This window comes from Chrysochloris asiatica, unplaced genomic scaffold, assembly GCF_000296735.1.
Source record: "Chrysochloris asiatica unplaced genomic scaffold, ChrAsi1.0 scaffold00224, whole genome shotgun sequence".
Lineage (NCBI taxonomy): Eukaryota > Metazoa > Chordata > Mammalia > Afrosoricida > Chrysochloridae > Chrysochloris > Chrysochloris asiatica.
In genome coordinates this window covers 2869138-2888249 of record NW_006408742.1, presented here as the reverse complement: position 1 = coordinate 2888249, position 19112 = coordinate 2869138, and the positions used below count along the sequence as shown (strand labels likewise).

Sequence of the window (19112 nt, the reverse complement as noted above, 5' to 3'; positions counted from 1 at the left end):
AATCACCAGTCTGATTTTACTAATATGAGGTAAAACTCGCACCAGGATCCAGGTCTTCCCAGTCCTAATCGTAGTTCCTCTTCCTTTATTGCAACAAATTTCCCCATGGTATCTGTGAGTCATGTGGAAATCACCTTGAATTATGCACTGTATAACAAATAGAAACTAGTTTCTCAGGATTTCCTCTTTTGGGGCAGCAGTAGTATGATTTCCAAGAACAAGCTGTTACCTTCTGGCCCAGTGTGACAGGAAACAAATCCCTAAACTGTGATGCCTAAAAAGAAAAACAACATTGGAAATTCCAAGTTCTCAAACAGTGTTAATACATGATTTGTCCACTATGTTGTTGTTAAGTGCCGTCAAGTTGGTTCTGACAAATAGTGATCCTGAACAGGGTTTCCAAGGCTATAAATCTTTACAGGAGCAGAAAGCCTCATCTTTCTCCTGTGGAGCAGCTAGTAGTTTCGAACTGCTGACCTTGTGGTTCGCAGCCCCTTTCATAACCACTACGCTACCAGAGCACCACCTATATGTCTTTGTCTAGAAGAGCATTAATGACTGAAATTCATCTATATGCTTCGATATTAGTTTAGTCTGTTGTTGTTTTGTTTTGTTTTTTCTTTTAAGTATTATTGAGTCGGTTCCAACTCATAGTGACCCTATATATAGGGTTTCTGAGAAGCAGCTGGTGGGTTTGAACCACTGACCTTGTTGCTAGCAGTCCAGTTCTTATCCTACAGTACCACACCAGGACTCCAGTTTAGTCTGTATCATTGCCAAACTGAAAGCGTCTGAATATATGTACTTTAAGCCCATTTCTTGCCACCTCCTTTCTCCTCAGGTCTTCTAGCCCGTTTTTCTGTATAACACAAAGTAGAATTCTACAGGCAAGATAAAAGACACCACAGTTGGAGAACCATTTTTCCTAAAGTCATGTATTGACACTGACTTGTCACTTACTTACTATCCTGTGAAAGGCTTAGTTTTAAAGAAAGCCACCCAATTTTTTTAAGGCAAAAACAACCAAATGTGTAGTGGTCTTTTCAGCCAGCAGCATCAATCAACTTCCCATTTTCGACTTAGTGTTGCCCAGTAATGGAAATAGTACAAGCTTAAGAACTAAACGCAAATCCCAGCTCCAAATCATCTTATAAAATCTATATCTGTGCATAATTCTATTTATCTGTCAAGTGGGAATAATAGTACCACATGTTATGGATACTTGAAGGCCTAATGCCATAATATATAATGCGCTGAGTCCAAGGTCTGGCTTATAACAGGGTGCAACAAATGCTGGTTTGTGCATTGTTCTATGTCTCATATTCTATAACATGTTCTTTCTGTAAATCAGCAATTATTGGCCTTTTGAGGAAACTTTAGAGTCTCTGAGAGTCTCTACACTTATTTTCCTTTCTGATAGTGAAGCATCTTCAAATGACTTCTTCCACTGGACTCTGTTTCCTATCTCCCTTCTAAGCAGTTAAGGATCTGTAAAATACTTTAATGCATCAGAATAACTTCCATTTAAAATAAATGGTTTGCAATGCAAATAATCCAAACTATTTCCTTGGCAAACCTCTAGAATTTTTAGACCTCAAGTTTTACAGAGCAGTCTTTATCTGCTCTTCATCAAGAGTATTAACCAAATCAGTGCTTGTATTCTAAGAGTAGGATTTAAAATAATTCAAGGGTGTATTTCAAAGAAACGAATATATGCAAAGGACCCATGTTGGACTGGGAAAGAAAAGAAACACAGGTTTTTTTATTTTTAATTTCCTGTGGCCTTGCACTTTGTGACTAGTTTTTATATTTGAGTGAAGCAAGTGATCTTTGCTATAAGCACCTCATGTGTGGGAATGTAAAGTAGTATAACAGTCACTTTAAGTTTAGCAAATGCCATGACTGTTCCTCTCATGTAAGAGCTTCACTGGAGTCCTGGTATGGCACTGCAGGTTAATGTGCTAGACTGCAAGTTTGGTGGATCCAGCTCACCCAGTGCTCCTCAGAAACCCTATACAGGGTCACTATGAATTGAACCCAAGTCAATGGCATTAAACAACAACAAAGAGCTCCACCATACACATACACACACACATACGCAAATGTACTTCTGAGCTTGCCTTGAAGAGAAAAAAAGAACCCATTGCCAAGTTCCAAAGAGATATTAAGAAATCTGTATGAAAATGGATACATTGCAATGATAAAAAACTGAACTCTAGCTAAGGTGAAGTACCTAGAAGATTATGAATAAAGTAATAACAATTTATACTTTTTCAAACCTTTACATAGTACTACACTACTTTTATAGATACAGAACTTTGCCAAAATACTATTCATTCTATATTTAAGTATCACTTTTCTCCTTTCTCTTTCTCCATCTTGGCATGACCCTTGATGGTCTTGATATCTAAGTAATTAGCATTACTTGGCATCTAGTTATTAAATATATAGAGAAAATTCTAGGTTTTGGAGAAATCTTACACAATTTCTGGGTTTTCAGGAACTCCCAGGACATAAAAAAAGCCAAAACAGTAAAGTTATATGCAAAGGCTGTTTTTTTTTTTAAAAAAAAAAAAAGTCTGAGTAGCCATTCAAAAGGTTAGATGAGAAATTTAAAGAGTGTGAGTTTAAATAAAGCATAGTGAGAATATTTGGAAAGAGATGTCAAGGGTTACAAAATTTAAGGAATATAATCATCACTGAGTTATACATGTTGAAATTGTGTATTACAACGCATATTTTCTCCAACATTTAACAAATATATAAGGATCTCAGCATTTTTAGGGGGACCTTTTTCTAGTGGTGGGCAGTTGTCATTTCTGTTTTCTACTGGGAGAGGAGTCCTGGATTAGCTGCCTTGTATAACACCTTTGGATATGCAGTGTTGGTAACAAGTCAGCCAGTGTTTATTAACTGCCTACATTCCAGACATGCCCCTCATTTCTACACATTACACACATCACCTCATTGAGACTTCACAACACTGAGGTGAGTACTAGCATTAACAGAAGAAGAAATTGAGGTGAGACAGAAAGTGGATAAGTAATTAGTCCAAAGTTCCACAGCTGATCAAACCGTAGTTCTACAGTGTTGCTGCTGCTGTTGCTGTTATGTGCCGTGGAGTCAGTTCTGACTCATAGTGACCCTGCACAGGGTTTCCAAGGCTATAAATCTTTACAGGAGCAGAACGCCTCATCTTTCTCCCGTGGAACCGCTGGTAGTTTCGAACTGCTGACCTTGAGGTTGGTAGCCCAACTCGTAACCACTACGCTACCAGAGCTCCTTACAGTGTTGCTAGTCAAACCTAAATAGTACTACTCCAGACTCTACTTTTAAACTGCTTCACAACACCTCCTCTGTAGAGACTGATCGCTGGACAGAGAGGAAGCTCTCTAGTTCTAAGTTTTGTTTTTACTGCCTACAGAGATTTCTATTGTTGTTAAGTGCCATCAAGTCAGTTTCTACTTATAGCAACCCTGTATAAGGTTTCCGAGGAGTGGCTAGTGAGATTGAACCACCAACTTTGCTGTTCAAACCGGCCTTATAGTCCAGCACATTAATCCGCAACACCACACCCGGTGATGGGCTCCTAACTGTGCTTCTCAAAAAAAACTCTACCAATAAAGATCAAATGCAGCCACTTATGTGCAAATCACAATATAAATGGCCCTGTGTTACACAGAGTAATGGCCCCAGAACAACTTCTCCTTAACATAGAACCAGAGGGTTATCCCACAGAATCTCTGGGAATTGGGTTGAATGTCTAGTGAAATAAAAAAGTTGAAAGAGGAGTTGAGGAAATGGGGTTTAGAAAGATGAAGTGGGCACCTAAAAGAAAGGTTACACTCTAAACAATATCACTACACTTTAGAAGTTTTGTCATAAAGTAGAAATGGTGATGGGACCATTCATGACATGTTTGAGTCAACTCTTAATTGGATTAAAAGATGTTGAACACCAGTTGTGTGGCTGTGTGCTAGATACTGTAGGGGATGAAAAGCAAGCCTTTGTCAATGTGTTTAGAAAGTTCACAATCTAATAGAAGAAACGGCTACGTAAAAGAATGTAGCATTCTAAAAGAAACCCAACCTAACCCATTGATGCCAAGCCAATTCTCACTCATAACTAACTACTTGATGGGGCAAAGAAGAACTGCCTCTTAGACTTCCATGGCTTTACATCTTCACCAAATCAGACTGCCACATCTTTCTCACATGGAATGACTGGTGGGTGTGAACTGCTGACCTTTCAGCTGGCAGCTGAGTGTTTAAACACTGCGCCACTCGGGCTCGTGTTGTTGTTAAGTGCCATTGAGTCGGTTCCGATTCATAGTGGCTCACTATAGGGTTTCTGTGGAGCAACTGATGAATTTGAACCACTGACCTTATGGTTCAAACTGATTATTTAGTCCAGTGCTTTATCCCACAGCACGACACCAGGACCCGAGCTCATGGGTGGGGCGGGGTAGAATTTAGACTTACAGAGTCAGAAGACTTAGGCTCAAGTTCTTAGCCCGCCCAATTCTATCTAGACCACGCTTTATATGACCCTCCCCACCAGCCTCCATCACCTTATAGCTCTTACTTACCCTCTGGACCTCAGGGAAACTTACCCTAACTTCCTTGATTAACCTGGTCAAACCTCTGTCATATACTCTATCATAACTTGTACGCTTTATAAATAACACATAGACAGTAGTATTTTTACATTTGTGTGGTGATTTGATGAAATCCAAGAGATCAAGGACCCTGATTTTACTAAGCACCATGTGCTCCCTCTTCCCATAAGCTAGCTAGCTTGTTCTGATCATAGTTATGATCTTATGGGAGGAGAGAAAGGAAGGAGGGAAGGAGACAAGGGATCAAACTCCTGGCTCTGATGCTTACTAGGTTACTAAGTGACTTGTTCTGTTTCCTCATTTGTAAAATGGAAATGATAATGCATATTTTCTAGTGTTGTTCTGAGAATTAAATGAGATAATCAATGAGCTGCTATTTCATAACTGTAAAGTCAATGGCATTTTAAGTCAAGGCAGACTGTGGAAAGCATTATAACAGTCAGAAAGGAAAACACAGAGCTAAAGAGAAAGAAGGTTAAGTGATTCGTTCCCTCTGGAATTTGGGCAGAAAATGGATCAAAAAGACTGGATGGTGGTGCTGTGCCATGGAGTTGGTTCCGACTCATAGTCGACCGTACAGGGCTTCCGAGGCTGTAAATCTTTCTGGGAGCAGAAATCCTCTCCCGCCAAACAGCTGGTAGTTTCAAACTGCTGAGCTTAACGTTCGCAGCCCGATTCATAACCACTACACTACCAGAGCTCCTCAGATACTGTTGCTGTTATGTACAGTTGAGTCAGTTCTAACTCATAATGACTCAATTTACAACAAAATGAAACACGGCCTGTCCTGTGCCATCCCAACTGCTGCTGTCACTGTGTTAATCCATTCCGTTGGGAGTCGTCCTCTTTTTTACTGACTCTTCACTTTACAAAGACTAATAATGTCTTTCTCCAAGGACTGATACCTTCTGATGATGTTATTGTTGTTGTAATGTGCCGTGGAGTCAGTTCTGACTCATAGTGACCAGGCTAAAAATCTTTACGGGAACAGAAAGCCTCATCTTTCTCCTGGGGAACAGCTGGTAGTTTCGAACGGCCAACCTTGGGGTTGACAGCCTGATTCGTAACCACTACGCTACCAGAGTTCCTTACTGATAGTATGTCTGAAATATTAGAGATGAAGTCTCACCATTATGGCTACTAAGGAGCATTCTTGATGTACTTCCTCCAGTACAGATTTGTTTGTTCTTCTGGCAGTCCATGGTATTTTCAATATTCTTCTTCAACATCGTAACTCAAACGCATTGGTTCTTATCAGTCTTACTTATTCATTGTATAAACTTTTACACACATATGAGGTTTTTGAAAATACTATGGCCTGGTTCAGGTGCTCTTTCATCCTCCTCAATCTAACATCTTTGCTCTTGAACACTTTAAAGATGTCTTGTGCAGCAGATTTGCCTAATACAATACATTGTCTGATTTCTTCATTGCTGATTACATGAGTGTTGATTGTAGATCCAAGCAAAATGAAGTCTTTGAAAACTTCGAAGTTTTCTCCATTTATCATTGGTCCAGTTTTGAGGATTTTTGTTTTCTTTACACTGAGGCACATCCCATACTGATGGCTGTGGGTTTTGGTCTTCATCGGTAACTCTTCACTTTCAGCAAGCAAGGTTGTATCATCTGCATATATTACAGGTTATTAATGAGTCTTCTTCTAATCCTAACATCACATTCTTCTTCATAAAGTCCAGTTTCTCTGATTATTTGCTCAGCATACAGATTGAACATATATAGTGAAAGAATACAGCCTTGGCACACGCCTTCCTACATTTTAAACCAGCCTGTATCCTTTTGTTCTCTTTGAACAACTACCTCTTGGTCTAGGTATGGGTTCCTCACGGGTACAATCAAGTGTTCTGGAATATCCATTCTTAGCAATTTGTCCATAGCTTGTCATGATCCACTCAGTTGAAAGCCTTTGTATAGTCAATAAAGCACAGGTAAACATCTTTCTGGTATTCTCTGGTTCAGCCAAGATTCAACTGATGTCAATAATTATATCCACGCCATCTGGCTTAGGTTTCTGGAAGTTCCTTGTTGATGTACTGTTGCAGTCATTTTTAAATTATCTTCAACAAACTTTTACTACATGTGATATTATTGATAATTCCCACACTTAGTTGGGTCACTTTTCTTTGGAATGGGGACAGATATGGATGTCTTCCAATTGGTTGGCAAGATAGCTGTCTTCCAGATTTCTTGGCATAGATGAGTGCCTCCAGTGCTACATCAGTTTGTTGAAAGATTTCGATTTGTATTTCATCAATTCCTGTAGTTTTGTGGGTTTTTTTTTTTTTTTTTGCTAATACCTTCAGTGCAGCTTGGAAATCTTCCTTCAGTAACACTGGTTCTTGATCACAGGCTACCTCTTGAAATGGTTGAATATTGATCATTTCTTTTTGGTAGTGACTCTGAGTATACCTTCCATCTTCTTTTAATGCTTTCTTCATCATTCAATAATTTTGCCCATGGAGTCCTTCAATATTACATGTAGAGGTTTATTCTGAGTGTATTCTTCCTTTTGGTTTTCTTACACCAGGTCTGCATGTTTCATACAATACTTGACTATCTTCTCTAGCTGCCCTTAGGAATTTTCCATTCAGCACTTTTACTTTCTCATTTCTCCCATTCTCTTTAGATCTCTAAGCTGGAGAGCAAGGTTCAGAGTCACTTCTAACATCCATTTTTGTCTTTTCTTTCTTTCCTTTCTTTTTAATGACATTTTGCTTTCTTCTTGTATGATGTTCTTGATGTCATCCCACAGCTCTTCTGGTCTTTGGTCATTAGTGTCTAATGATCTTTTTTCTTTCTTCATTGACAGTGTTCTTGAATCGTATCACAACTCCTCTGGTCTTTGGTCATTAACAAAATGGAACGTCTAATACATAGAATCTGTTCTTCAGATGGTCTCTAAATTCTGATGGGATATGTCCAAGGTCATATTTTGGCTCTTGTAAACTTGTTTTAAATTTCTTCAGCTTGAGCCTAAGCTTGCATATGAACATTTAATGGTGTTTCATAGTCTGCCTTGCCTTGTTTTGGCAGATTGGCTGATGATATTGAGCTTTTCCACCATCTCTCCTCACAGATGTAGTCAAATTGATTCCTGTGTATTCCATCTGGTGAGGTTCATGTATGTAACTGTCTTTTATGTTGCTTAGAGAAGGTATTTGCAATGAAGAACTCATTGTTGTTGTTGTTGTTAAGTGCCATTGAGTCAGTTCTAACACTAGCGATCCAGTATAGGATTTCTGAGGAGCAGCTGGTGCGCTTGAACTGCTGACCTTGTGATTCAAACCAACTTTGCAGTCCAGTGCATTAACCCACAGCACCACACTAGTACTCCAAAGAAATCATTGGTCCTGCAAAATTCTATCATGTGATCCCCAGCATTATCTATCACCAAGGTTGTATTTTTCAACTTCTGATCCTTCTTCTTTGTTTCCACCCTTTGAATTCCAACCACCATTAATTATCAACACATCTGTATAGCATGTTTAATCAATTCAGATGGAAGAAATTGGTAGACTTCTTCATATTCATTATCAGTGACTTTTGTTGTTTGTGCATAAATTTGAATACTAGTGGAATTAACATGTCTTCCCTGTAGGCATACAGGTATTATCCTATTACAGACAGCATTATATTTCAAGATAGACCTTAGAATATTCTTTTTGATGATGAATGCTAAGCCATTCCTCTTGAATTTGTGGTTCCCAGCACAGTAAACCATATGCTTGTCAGATCAAAATGGTCAATACCTGTCCATTTCAGCACACTAATGCCTAGGATATTGATCTTTATGTGTTCCATTTCATTTTTGACAACTTCTAATTTTCCTAGATTCATACTTCATACATTCTATGTTCTGATTGTTAATGTATGTTTCTGCTGTTTGGATTATGTAGGCTCTAATAAGTAGAGATAGAATCTGTTCTGGAGAGGTAGGCTTTAGTAAGTAGAGCTAGAAGAACTACTTTTTGTATTTACAATCTAGTGTGTGTGTGCATATTAACCTATTGCCATCCAGTCAATTTCAACTCATAGTGACCCTACAGAACAGAGAACTGTCCTGTAGGGTTTCCAATGCTGTAATACTTTGAGAAGTAGACTGCTGCATCTTTCTTCTATGGAACTGATGTGTTCAAACTGCTGGTGTTAGTAGCTGAGTACTTATCCACTTCACCACCAGATTCTCTGTATATATCTCTATTTCTCCACTAGATTTCCCTCCATTCTATTCATTCCTCATCCCCAGTCCATATGACAATGGCTGGTACATGGTTGATGCTTAACAAATATTTACTAATTGGATAAATAAATGGATGAATGGAGGAGGAAAGGAATATCAGAGGAAACCTTGTGGATTAAAAGCATGAAGGAAAGAGTGCCTGGTTTACTTTGACAAAGGTGGTGATCATGGGCTTCCAGAGACCAAGGCAGAAGGAGAGGAGAGGAGATGCCTAAGGAGTTAGTAAACACAAATGCTGCTAACTAATGAGAATGTTGATGTATTTGGGGATTTAGATGCCATTTGCATGGCTGATTTGCTGAATTTCTGTTTTCAAACCAGAGCCCCAAGTACTGATGTCTTCCTCAGGAGAAAGTGAAAGAAAAGTGCTCCTCCTTAAAACCCCAGAATGAAAGGTCTGAGTCAGTCCTCTGCATATCTCAGGTCTTTGGCAGCATGTAACAAACATACAATGACAGTGAAGGAAAAACATGTTTGTAATTATAATAAAGCAGGAAACTATGGAAGTTATTAAGAGAGTCTAAATTCAAAACACCAATGAATGCAAATCATGCTATTTGCATAGAAATGTGGCATCACTGCAGATATTGGTTAAAATTCTGAAGTAGATGAGTAATGAATAAAATCATTTTTAAAATTATAAAATAAAAATGCAATGATTCTTATCTTTTGGGAAAATCTCCCTCCTAGAAGCATTTAATAGAGGGAGAGGAACTGAAAATAAATAGCATGAAAGACTCAATCCAGCAATGCCTTTTTCTTTAATGTTAAGAAATGACTTCCTAATCAGTATTTGTGATAATGATCTGTAATCTTACCAGGGTGAGATTGATGATAAGTATCAACCACTGATTTTATAATAACAGGAAGAAAAGATATGCAGCACATTTTCAGGTAGGAGTCATCCAGTTCTCATTAATGAGAAGTTGTTACAGTTCAGCTATTACAATAGAACTCAAATAAAATATTTTTATGATGTCATTTTAATGCAAATGACCGAGTAGAAGACTTGTAAATCTTTGATGTCCAAAGCTTATTTTTATCTAAGGCTTCGGTAGTAGGAACGTTGGAAATAATTGCGTTCTTGTCTAATTACATAAAGACTAATTTAGAATCTCATTTATTTGGAGAGTCTTTGGCATAGCAAATACATTTAAAAGACACACAAGAGCATGTAATTTCAAATTAAATTTGAAATCAAGATTAAAAAAGGCAAGATTGAAGCTAGTTTAGGCTTCTCTGATTAGTGGTGGAAGGGCATGGAGAAGGGTCTTCATAGATTATTAAAGATGCAAAGAAAGAGGCAGGACCACAATGTTTTGTCATTCCAGAGTTGACCACATGCAACTAGAAAAGGTAACCTGGTTGAGTGCTTGGGATTCCCAGCCATTAGACACTTTCTCACATCTCCTGAAAGGGAATCCCAACAAAGGGAATGCCAACAAAGACAAATAGAGTCATTGTATAATGTAGCACAGTGAGCCCTCTATATAACCAATCACTAGAACTGCTTAAGCTATAACACACAATGCATTTTACAGTTTGCAAATGGCTTTTACATATATAATCTCAATTCATCCTCTCACCAGCCCAAGTAAGAACAAGTACTATCCCTGACCCAGACATTCTCAGGCTGAGTATCGGAGAGCCACTTGTAAACTTTTTGCTAAATCTAGATCATTGCTCCAAGACTATATTGGCTGAGCCATAAAGCAAATGTCCAGGCCTCTCTCAAGAACCAAGTGAGCTCAAAATGTTAATGGTGGCAGTACTTCTGAAGGTGTGATCCCGTAGTCCAAGCATTAACATCACCTGGGAACATTTTTTAAATGTACATTCTTGGACCCCAAACCACATTTAATGAATCATAAATTCTGGGGATGGGTTCTAATAAGCCCTTCCAGATGTTTCTGATGCTGACTAAAGTTTGGGAACTTCAGTGAGTCTAGTCTAAGTACAGAGTCCTGGTGTGGTGCTGTAGGATAAGCACTCGACTGCTAAATGCAACGGGGACAGTTCAAACCCACCAGTCACTCCTTGGAAACCCTATACAAGATCACTACGGGTTGGAGCTAACTCGACAGCACACAACAGCAACAACAAAGTCTAAGTATAGCTCAATACAAACAGTTTTGCACTACGATACTTAGACTTTAGTCCTGAATAAGCCACTTGCTAATCAATGAGTTTGGGCAATTTGTGTCACCTCTCCACATCATCACCCTCTGAATGCAGAAGTGTCATTAGATGAGAACCAGGTGCTCATCTCTCACTCATATCTTGTGAGCCTTCCTGAAGTATGATTTCCGGCAGTAATGACCAAGTTTGTCAACATGACTTCCTCTTCCTCCTCAATGATCTCTTGCTGTCTTAAAGTCTTAAGGTCCTGAAGTTTTGTCTCTGTGATGCAGTGATTTACTTGGTATGGTTGTTCTGCCATAGCTTTTGTAACTCTCACCAAACAACTGGATGAGAGAGACAATTCCAATGACGTATATTTCCTCTTTTCTTGATGATCTCAGTAAAAAGATGGGGGAAGATGCTGATGGAATTATCTGATTTAGTTGTGAGGGATTTGTTAACAGGGTTAATTGTAATTGCAAAAACATGAAACTTTAACTTGGGGATTGGTCAGTTTTGCCATCCTGATGAGTATTAAAGGAGCCATCTCAGAATCAGAAACAGGATGTTGTACTACCATCAGGAAGAAAGGTTAGAAGTGGAGCACATCCTTTGGCTCCCTAGAATCCTAATGCACTGAGCCTCCTCAATCCAGGACACAGAAAGTTGTGGCATCAGAGGAGTGGCAGAAAAGTGATAGCAGCAGAACCAAGAGTCAGAGTACGAGACAGAGCAGTGGGTTTCTTAGCCCATGGAATGCCTTTGGGCAGGAGGCTCACTTGCAGAGCAGAGTGCCTCCAGGCATTTAATTTGCAGAGCTAAGTTTGCTGACCCACAGAGCTAGAGCTTTCAGACTGAAGTTTAAGGTGGAGTGCCCTTTGGGCATTTATTATTGGCAACGCTAAATGATCTTTGTAACATTGTCCAAGCAAGGCAGAGGCCAGGCCAACAGGCCGAGGACCAGAGAGGTATGCTTGCAGGTATGACGGAAAAGAGGTGCTCTTGAACAAAAAAAACTGTATCCTGAACACTCTAAATTGTAACCTGTTAATTTCCCTAATAAACCTCTTAATTGCAATTACTGTCTAAGAATTCTGTGTGGCCATTGCAATGAATTATCAAAGCCAGAAGAGAAACAGAGTGCCATGGGAGGGATGATTGGTGTGTCAGAATTGGTCAAGAAGGTTAGAGGTTAGAAGCATGTCGGTCCTCTGCCTCATAGAAATTGACCTTGGGCTGATGTTGAGTTTGATTCTCCAGCTCCCTGGTGAAATTTGAGGAGGTCAGAGGCAACCCCCATGTCATTTTTACAATCTCCAAATATCTCTACTTAAATTAGAATTAAACTTGTGAGTAGCTGCCTTGACTATCATCTGTATTTTAGCTAACTCTTTCATTGCCAGTGGGACAGACAGTACCCACATACATTTTCCACCTGTGGGATTTAGTGGTAAGTTGCTATCCCAATTTTAGTGCCTGCTGTATTTGTGGGAATCTGTAAAACTTCATGAATCTGAAGAAATGGCCCCCCTCCTACTACCAGAGGTCCCCTTGGACATATGTGTCCCACTAACGGTATCAAAATCGATATTACCTCTTTTTTTTTCTTTTCTTTTCATTTAAAATGCCTTCCATTACTGAAAACACATGGTTTCAACAAAAAGTTCAAAGCAAAAAAGAATTCAGTCTTGAATTATGACAGGAAAGCTTAAGACAGGGGCATAGAGAAATTGGTTCATGAAGAGCTCAGGAATCTGACATGAGGGATAAAACTGATCCAATGAAGCAACCCAACCAAGACAAAGATTCATCCAATTCCCAGTATCACTGAAATTTAACCCCGACTCTGAGTTAGGTCCAAATGCCAATTTGATGTCAGATCAAAATGTGAATATTTTTTTTCTTTTGCCAATAACTCAGGCTTGTTATCTGTCTTCCTTTCTTGCTTCATTATGTTGAATGTTTATCTAGGAAGATTGTTGGCTATAAAAAGAAGCTAAATCCCATCAGAGGTTGATTTAGCATCAATCTGTTTGTCATTGTGGATCATTTGAGAAATACTCAGTAAAAGTCAGCCAGAAAAGGATCTTCCATGAAACTATACTTTCATTCTCATCACAAGAATATCCACTTCAGTCTTGCAGCCAGCACATATTTATGGAACTCCTACCACATGCAGGAACTGAGGATGTTTCAATGACTCAGTTAGGAATGGTCCCTTCTCCTATGCTGCTTACAGTCCAGCAGGAAAAAATAGAATAAGTGTTATGAGAAAATGTCATGAGAGAAAATATAGAGAAGTAATCTAACATCAGGAGTTTGTATCAGCATAGAAAGACACAGAAGCAAACAAAATAGTTGCATTTGTCCCTGAGTTTAGTTTCAGGATGCAACATACTCTTACCAATAACCGTGGCTGTCTTGAATCAAAGGAAAAGAGATCATCCTTTCTAGAGAGAGGGTCCCCATATCCTTCCCAGTTTATTTCTCCCTTTTCTCCAAAGTATCTCCAATAAAGGGGATAGAAATAGATAAGGCAGCATTGGAAGAAAGAATCAGTGAGAATTTTGCAGCTTGTAAGCCTAATTTCAGTACTTCCCACTACCTACTATTTTTAGTTACTAGCATGGTTATTCCTGCTCTGATTTTAATATATTCTAATTAAAGTAATTTTTCACAAAAATCTAAATTTTAGAAGAAAAACTATGAAACAGATTTCCTTAATAAACACACAAATTACTGAATTCTTGGTAAATGTAAGGCTGCAATGGCTGCCTTATATATGCCATCCCCACCTCTACCCCTGCCACCTGCCCTGTATAAATCTTCCCACAGTTACCCCATTACATGATGACCTGAAAAAAGCCACCAATTATACACTTACTGTTGTCCTCAGCAACACGACGTCTGCCTCTTGCAAGGAACATGAGACACAATGTGCCCAGACATGCCAAGCTGGTCTCCAGTAGAACACCAAGGGAAGCATACCAAGTGAAAAGATGGATCCAACAAGACAGAAAGCTTTCCGCCAGGCTTGAGTCTGATAGCCAAAGATTTCCTGTAACAGAACCAAAATGACCCCAAACCTTGGTTAAGTACAATAAACTGTAAATGAGAAAAGATTGATTTTCATGATAAAACTGGGGGCAGGGAGTGGGGATGGGAAGAAGTTGGGGAGGGTGAGGAAGGATAGAGTGTGAGGAAGTCAGGGTAGAGACAGACTCCTGACCCAAAAAATGTATGGCATTATCTCAGATCTCCAGATCATGCAGTATTACTGGGTGTCGTGGATTGAATTGTAATCCCCTGCCCCTCCCCCTCAAATGTGAATGTTCTAACCCTTATACCTATAAATATGACCCTGTTTGCAAATAAGAGTTTTCTTTTAAGGTAATGAGTTCACCACGCTAGAGTAGGGTGGGCCCTAGAGCTCATCACTTCTGAATGTATCTTTTATTATAAAAAGAGCGGATTAGAGACAGGCACACACATACGGGGAAGACAGGTAGCATGCAAGCAAAAAGATGCCAAGGACCTCTGGCAAACAACAGAAAGTAAGAGTTAGGAACACAAAATGAATCGACATGACTAAACCCTGATTCTGATTTTAGCCTCTGGTCTGTGAGAAAATAAATTTTCATTCTTTAAAGCCACCCGCTTGTCTTATATTTTTTTGTTATGGCAGCAGTAGGTAACTAAGACATTGAGATATTCTATAGCTACACTCCTGAGACCCCAACTAGTGTGTGCCAATAACTGTGCTAGGTAACCAGATAAAACACAACAAACAGAAAGCCAAATCCACTGCCCTCCAGTTGATTCTGACTCATAGTGACCCAAAGACTGTATAGGGTTACCCAAGCTTTATGGGCGCAGACAGCCTCATCTTTCTCCTGTAGAGTGGTTACTGGGTTTGAACTGATGAACATGCTGTTAGCAGCCCAGTGCTTATCCTACAGTGGTTTCTCCCAACCATCCAGTGAATAATATATGATTATCATTTTATAAGTGATGGAATTAAGTTCAAAAAGGCTGAATGGCTTGTTCTACACCACACAACTAGGAACTTCTCTGCCAGGATTCAAACCCAGATCTGTCAGCCTCCAAGTCTTGAATTTGACCTGCATATTTTGATCCACAGATACTAACAGATTAATAGACACGGTAGCAAGTCATGGCACAGAAGGAGTAGGTTAATGCAGAAACCAGTGGTCCCTTTGGCTGGGACCAGTAGCTTCGTGGATAAGATGAACTAAAATCAGGTCTTGAATTCAGAGTTAGGATTTGGTGAAAGATTTTACCTCAGGAGGACTAACAACTTAACAGAACTTTCTTTTAGAAATGTGGGGTAAAACTATGCATTTCTACTCTCCTCTGCTTTCAGTAAGAAGAAAAAAATCTTACAGCAGGGAGAGACTATTTGGTTTACTTCAACTTGTGTTTTTTGAGCACCTGCTATGTGTCCTAAGGGAATAAGAGGTCCTAGAGAATATATATGTGGACAAGATATAGTTCCTATCTCTAGCAAATTTATTATCTGGACAACCTTTTTTTCTCCCAAGTAAAGTCTGAGACATAATGGAAAGCCAGCCCTGAAGTTTATTGCCTCAGCCCCATACCATGTCTCTCTCAAAATAATAAGCATATTTTAAACCCATTTTGTTGTTGTTGTCAGGTGCCATCAAGTCGCAACCGACTCATAGAGACCCCATGCACAGCAGAACAAAACAATGTCCAATCCTGGGCCAACCTCACTACCGCCGCCACACTTAACGCCATCAATGATGTCACCTGGCTGATCCATCTCGTTGGGGGTCTTCCTCTTTTTCTCTGACCCTCCACCTTACCCAGCATGACATCCTTCTCCAGTGACTGTTTCCTCCGGACAACATGTCCAAAGTATGAGAGACGAAGCCTAGCCATCTTGGCCTCCAAGGAGCACTCTGGTTGCACTTCTTCCAAAACAGATCTATTGGTTCTTTTGGCAGTCCATGGCACTTTCAGTATTCTCCTACAACACCACAACTCAAAGGCATCAATTCTTCTACGATCTTCCTTATTCACTGTCCAGCTTTCGCATGCATATGAGGTTATAGAAAATACCATGGCTTGGGTCAGGCGCACCTTAGTCCTCAAGCTGACATCTCTGCTCTTCAATACTTTAAAAAGTTCCTGTGCAGCAGATTTGCCCAATGCAATACATCATCTAATCTCTTGACAGCTGCTTCCGCGAGTGTTGATAGTTGATCCAAGAAGAATGAAGTCCTTGACAACCTCAATCTCTTCTCCATTGATAAGAATGCTGTTTATTGGTCCAGTGGTGAGGATTTTTGTTTTCTTTACATTGAGTTGTAATCCATACGTAAGGCTGCGCTCTTTGATCTCCATAAGTAAATAGTTTAAGTCCTCTTCACTTTCAGCAAGCAAGGTTGTATCATCTGCATATCTCAGGTTGTTAATAAGTCTTCCTCCAATCCTGACGCCACGTTTTCCTTCATGTTTACCCATGCTTTATTGACTATGTGAAGGCTTTCGATTGTGTGGATCATGACAAGCTATGGACAACATTGAGAAGTATGAGTATTCCAGAACACTTAATTGTACTTCTGAGAAATATGTACCTGGACCAAGAGGCAGTTGTTCTAACAAAAGCATGGGAACACTGAATGTTTTAAAATTGGGAAAGGTGTGCGGCAGGGTTGTGTTCTTTCACCATTCTTGTTCAATATGTATGCTGAGCAAATAATACAAGAAGCTGGGTTCTATGAAGGAAACCCATTTTATACTAGATAAAATTCCTGAAATCGAGAGCTTGTGGAGTATACATCTTAAAAGCACAGTCTCTAGACCAAACACTTCTGTTCAAAGCCTAGTTCAAACACTCCTCAGGTATGTGACCTTGGGCTAATTACTTAACTCCTTTATTCCACAGCTTGTTCATCTGTAAAATGGGGGTGGGGACCGAATCCACCTCACTGGGTTGCTGTGAGAATTAAATGAATATGTCTAAGTGTTGTATAAGCATTCACTGCTGTTGTTGTTGCTGTTACACAATTGTTATTACTTGGCCATGCTTTCCTAACAAAGACTAAAATCCTACCAGTAGCTTGTTAGCATAGTTGATGTTGTTGCTAAGTGCCATCGAGTGGATTCCAACCCATAGCAACCCAGTATAGGGTTTCTGAGGAGCAGCTGGTGAGTTCAAATGGTGAGCGGCCTTGCAGTTCAAATGGCTTTGCAGTCTGGTGCATTAAGGTCCCCAAATTCCTAGTTTCCATAGTTCTTCTCTTGCTAGTATTGTCTCTTAGGATAACAAGGGAGCTAGGACATGTAACTTCGGATCCGCCAGCTTCTCTAGCACACCTGATAAAGATTACATTAATGGAAAAGGTTCTGTGAGCTGTGCTGAAAGCTATTTTCATATATAATTATTAGATGACCTTTCTATTATTAGAGTGTGCATGGGTGCTTGTGACTTTCTTAACTGTTGTTCACATTTGGCATCCCTTTGGTGAAATGTTCACATTAGCTCAGAAATACAAGCTTTTGACTGGTTTTGCAGAATAGATTATCTATCCTGACATGAACTTTCTTCTGTCCCAGTTCAAGCTATTGCTTGCCAGATGTCAAGCCGGAAGAGCTCTGTGACTCCATCACACTTACAACAATGATCTATTGATCCCACACCAAATTTCCCTATGTGTCCTGAGTCCATCACATCATATTTCCTCCTGTGCTTCTTTATGTCCTTGAGCATAAATAAAACTTCTACCCTCCAAACCAGCCTTTTATCATCTTTTTAAAAATATGCTAAAATGTCCTTATACGACCACTTGAATCCTCATGTGAACTACCTGAGTTTCTCTGTTCTCTTCTACAAATCTCCTTGTTATATTTGGTTTCGATGTTTTTACAGGCTGTGTAACATAATTCCTCCACAGTTCCCAAAGTTTCTTTGTGTTCATGATCAGAACAAAACAAATAAAGCAAAATAATTATCTTCATTTTCTAGGTCAGAAAGCTGAAGCTTAGCAACAATTGTGAGGATGATGTAGGACTGGGCAGTGTTTCGTTCTCTTGTTGCTATGAGTCGGGACCAACTTGATGAGAATTAACAATAACAACAGCCTCCAGAACTGTGAGACAATATATTTTTGTAGTTGTGAACAAGACTGTGAGTCCAGAAGAACTAGAGGGTGTTCAGGTACCATTACCCACTCCTCTGAAAGGTCCTGGATAGACAGAGTGGGAGAAAATGTGGAACAAATTCAGAATTATTAAAAAAAGAGAGAGAGAGAGATTGGGCTTATTGGTCAGAAAGAAACTGGAGGAACCTGAAACTATGGTCTTTGTACCATTCAGGCCTGGAATTGAACTTACCCTTATGGCTCAATTTTTCAACCAAGTGGTATGTAAGAGGGGCAACAACATTAGCAAGGTGTGGTCACCACAGAATGAGCAACCATTCAAGTTCAGAAGGGTTGGAAGTAGGGGGAAAAGGCAGTAATAATCACAGGAAGGAAATTGTAATCATTGAAATGAAAGGAAGTTTATGATTTGTTGAATGAAAAAATGATTATCTACTCTGTAAACCTTCACTCAGTTCACAATAAAAAATCTATAAATAAATAAATTTCAGTTGCTAAGGAGAAAGAAAAACAGCTGAAGTTTAAAGTTTTTACTGGTAGTAATGGGTCTTACTAACAACTAGTAATTATTATTGGTAGCAATAATAGCAGCCAAAACTTAAGAGAACTTCCCTAAGTAGTTTACACACACCCTCCTTTACAGTTTCAAAAAGATGAAAATAACTTTTGCGCTCACAAAGCTGGGTCTCCAATTTGAACAAAAGGAACTCTGAAGGGGCATGATTATGGCTGGAAGGTAGATGGGCTGAGGTTTCCCTGTGAAAATCTACTTAGTGCTTGCTACCCTTGAAGAATGGGCAGGTTACATTATTGTGATGGAACTTTTTCTCACCAATGCACTTTTCACTTTTCTTCAAACTTCTAGATTGTTCCATGCTCTTTGAGAAAAATCTATTAAGATTGCCCATTTGTAATCTCAAAAAAAAAACAGTCACTATAGCCTTCCTGGTGTGGCACTGTGGGTTAA

General features: G+C 39.3%; 1 protein-coding gene across 1 annotated transcript in view; it reads right to left on the bottom strand.

Annotated features, from left to right (window-relative positions):
• ATP13A4 (ATPase type 13A4) overlaps positions 1–19112 on the bottom strand; it is a 189287-nt gene that overhangs the window by 117576 nt on the left and 52599 nt on the right. The window contains exon 2 of the mRNA XM_006873141.1: positions 13882–14055. Coding sequence (XP_006873203.1) covers positions 13882–14055 — 174 coding nt within the window. The remainder of the gene's footprint in view (positions 1–13881; positions 14056–19112) is intronic.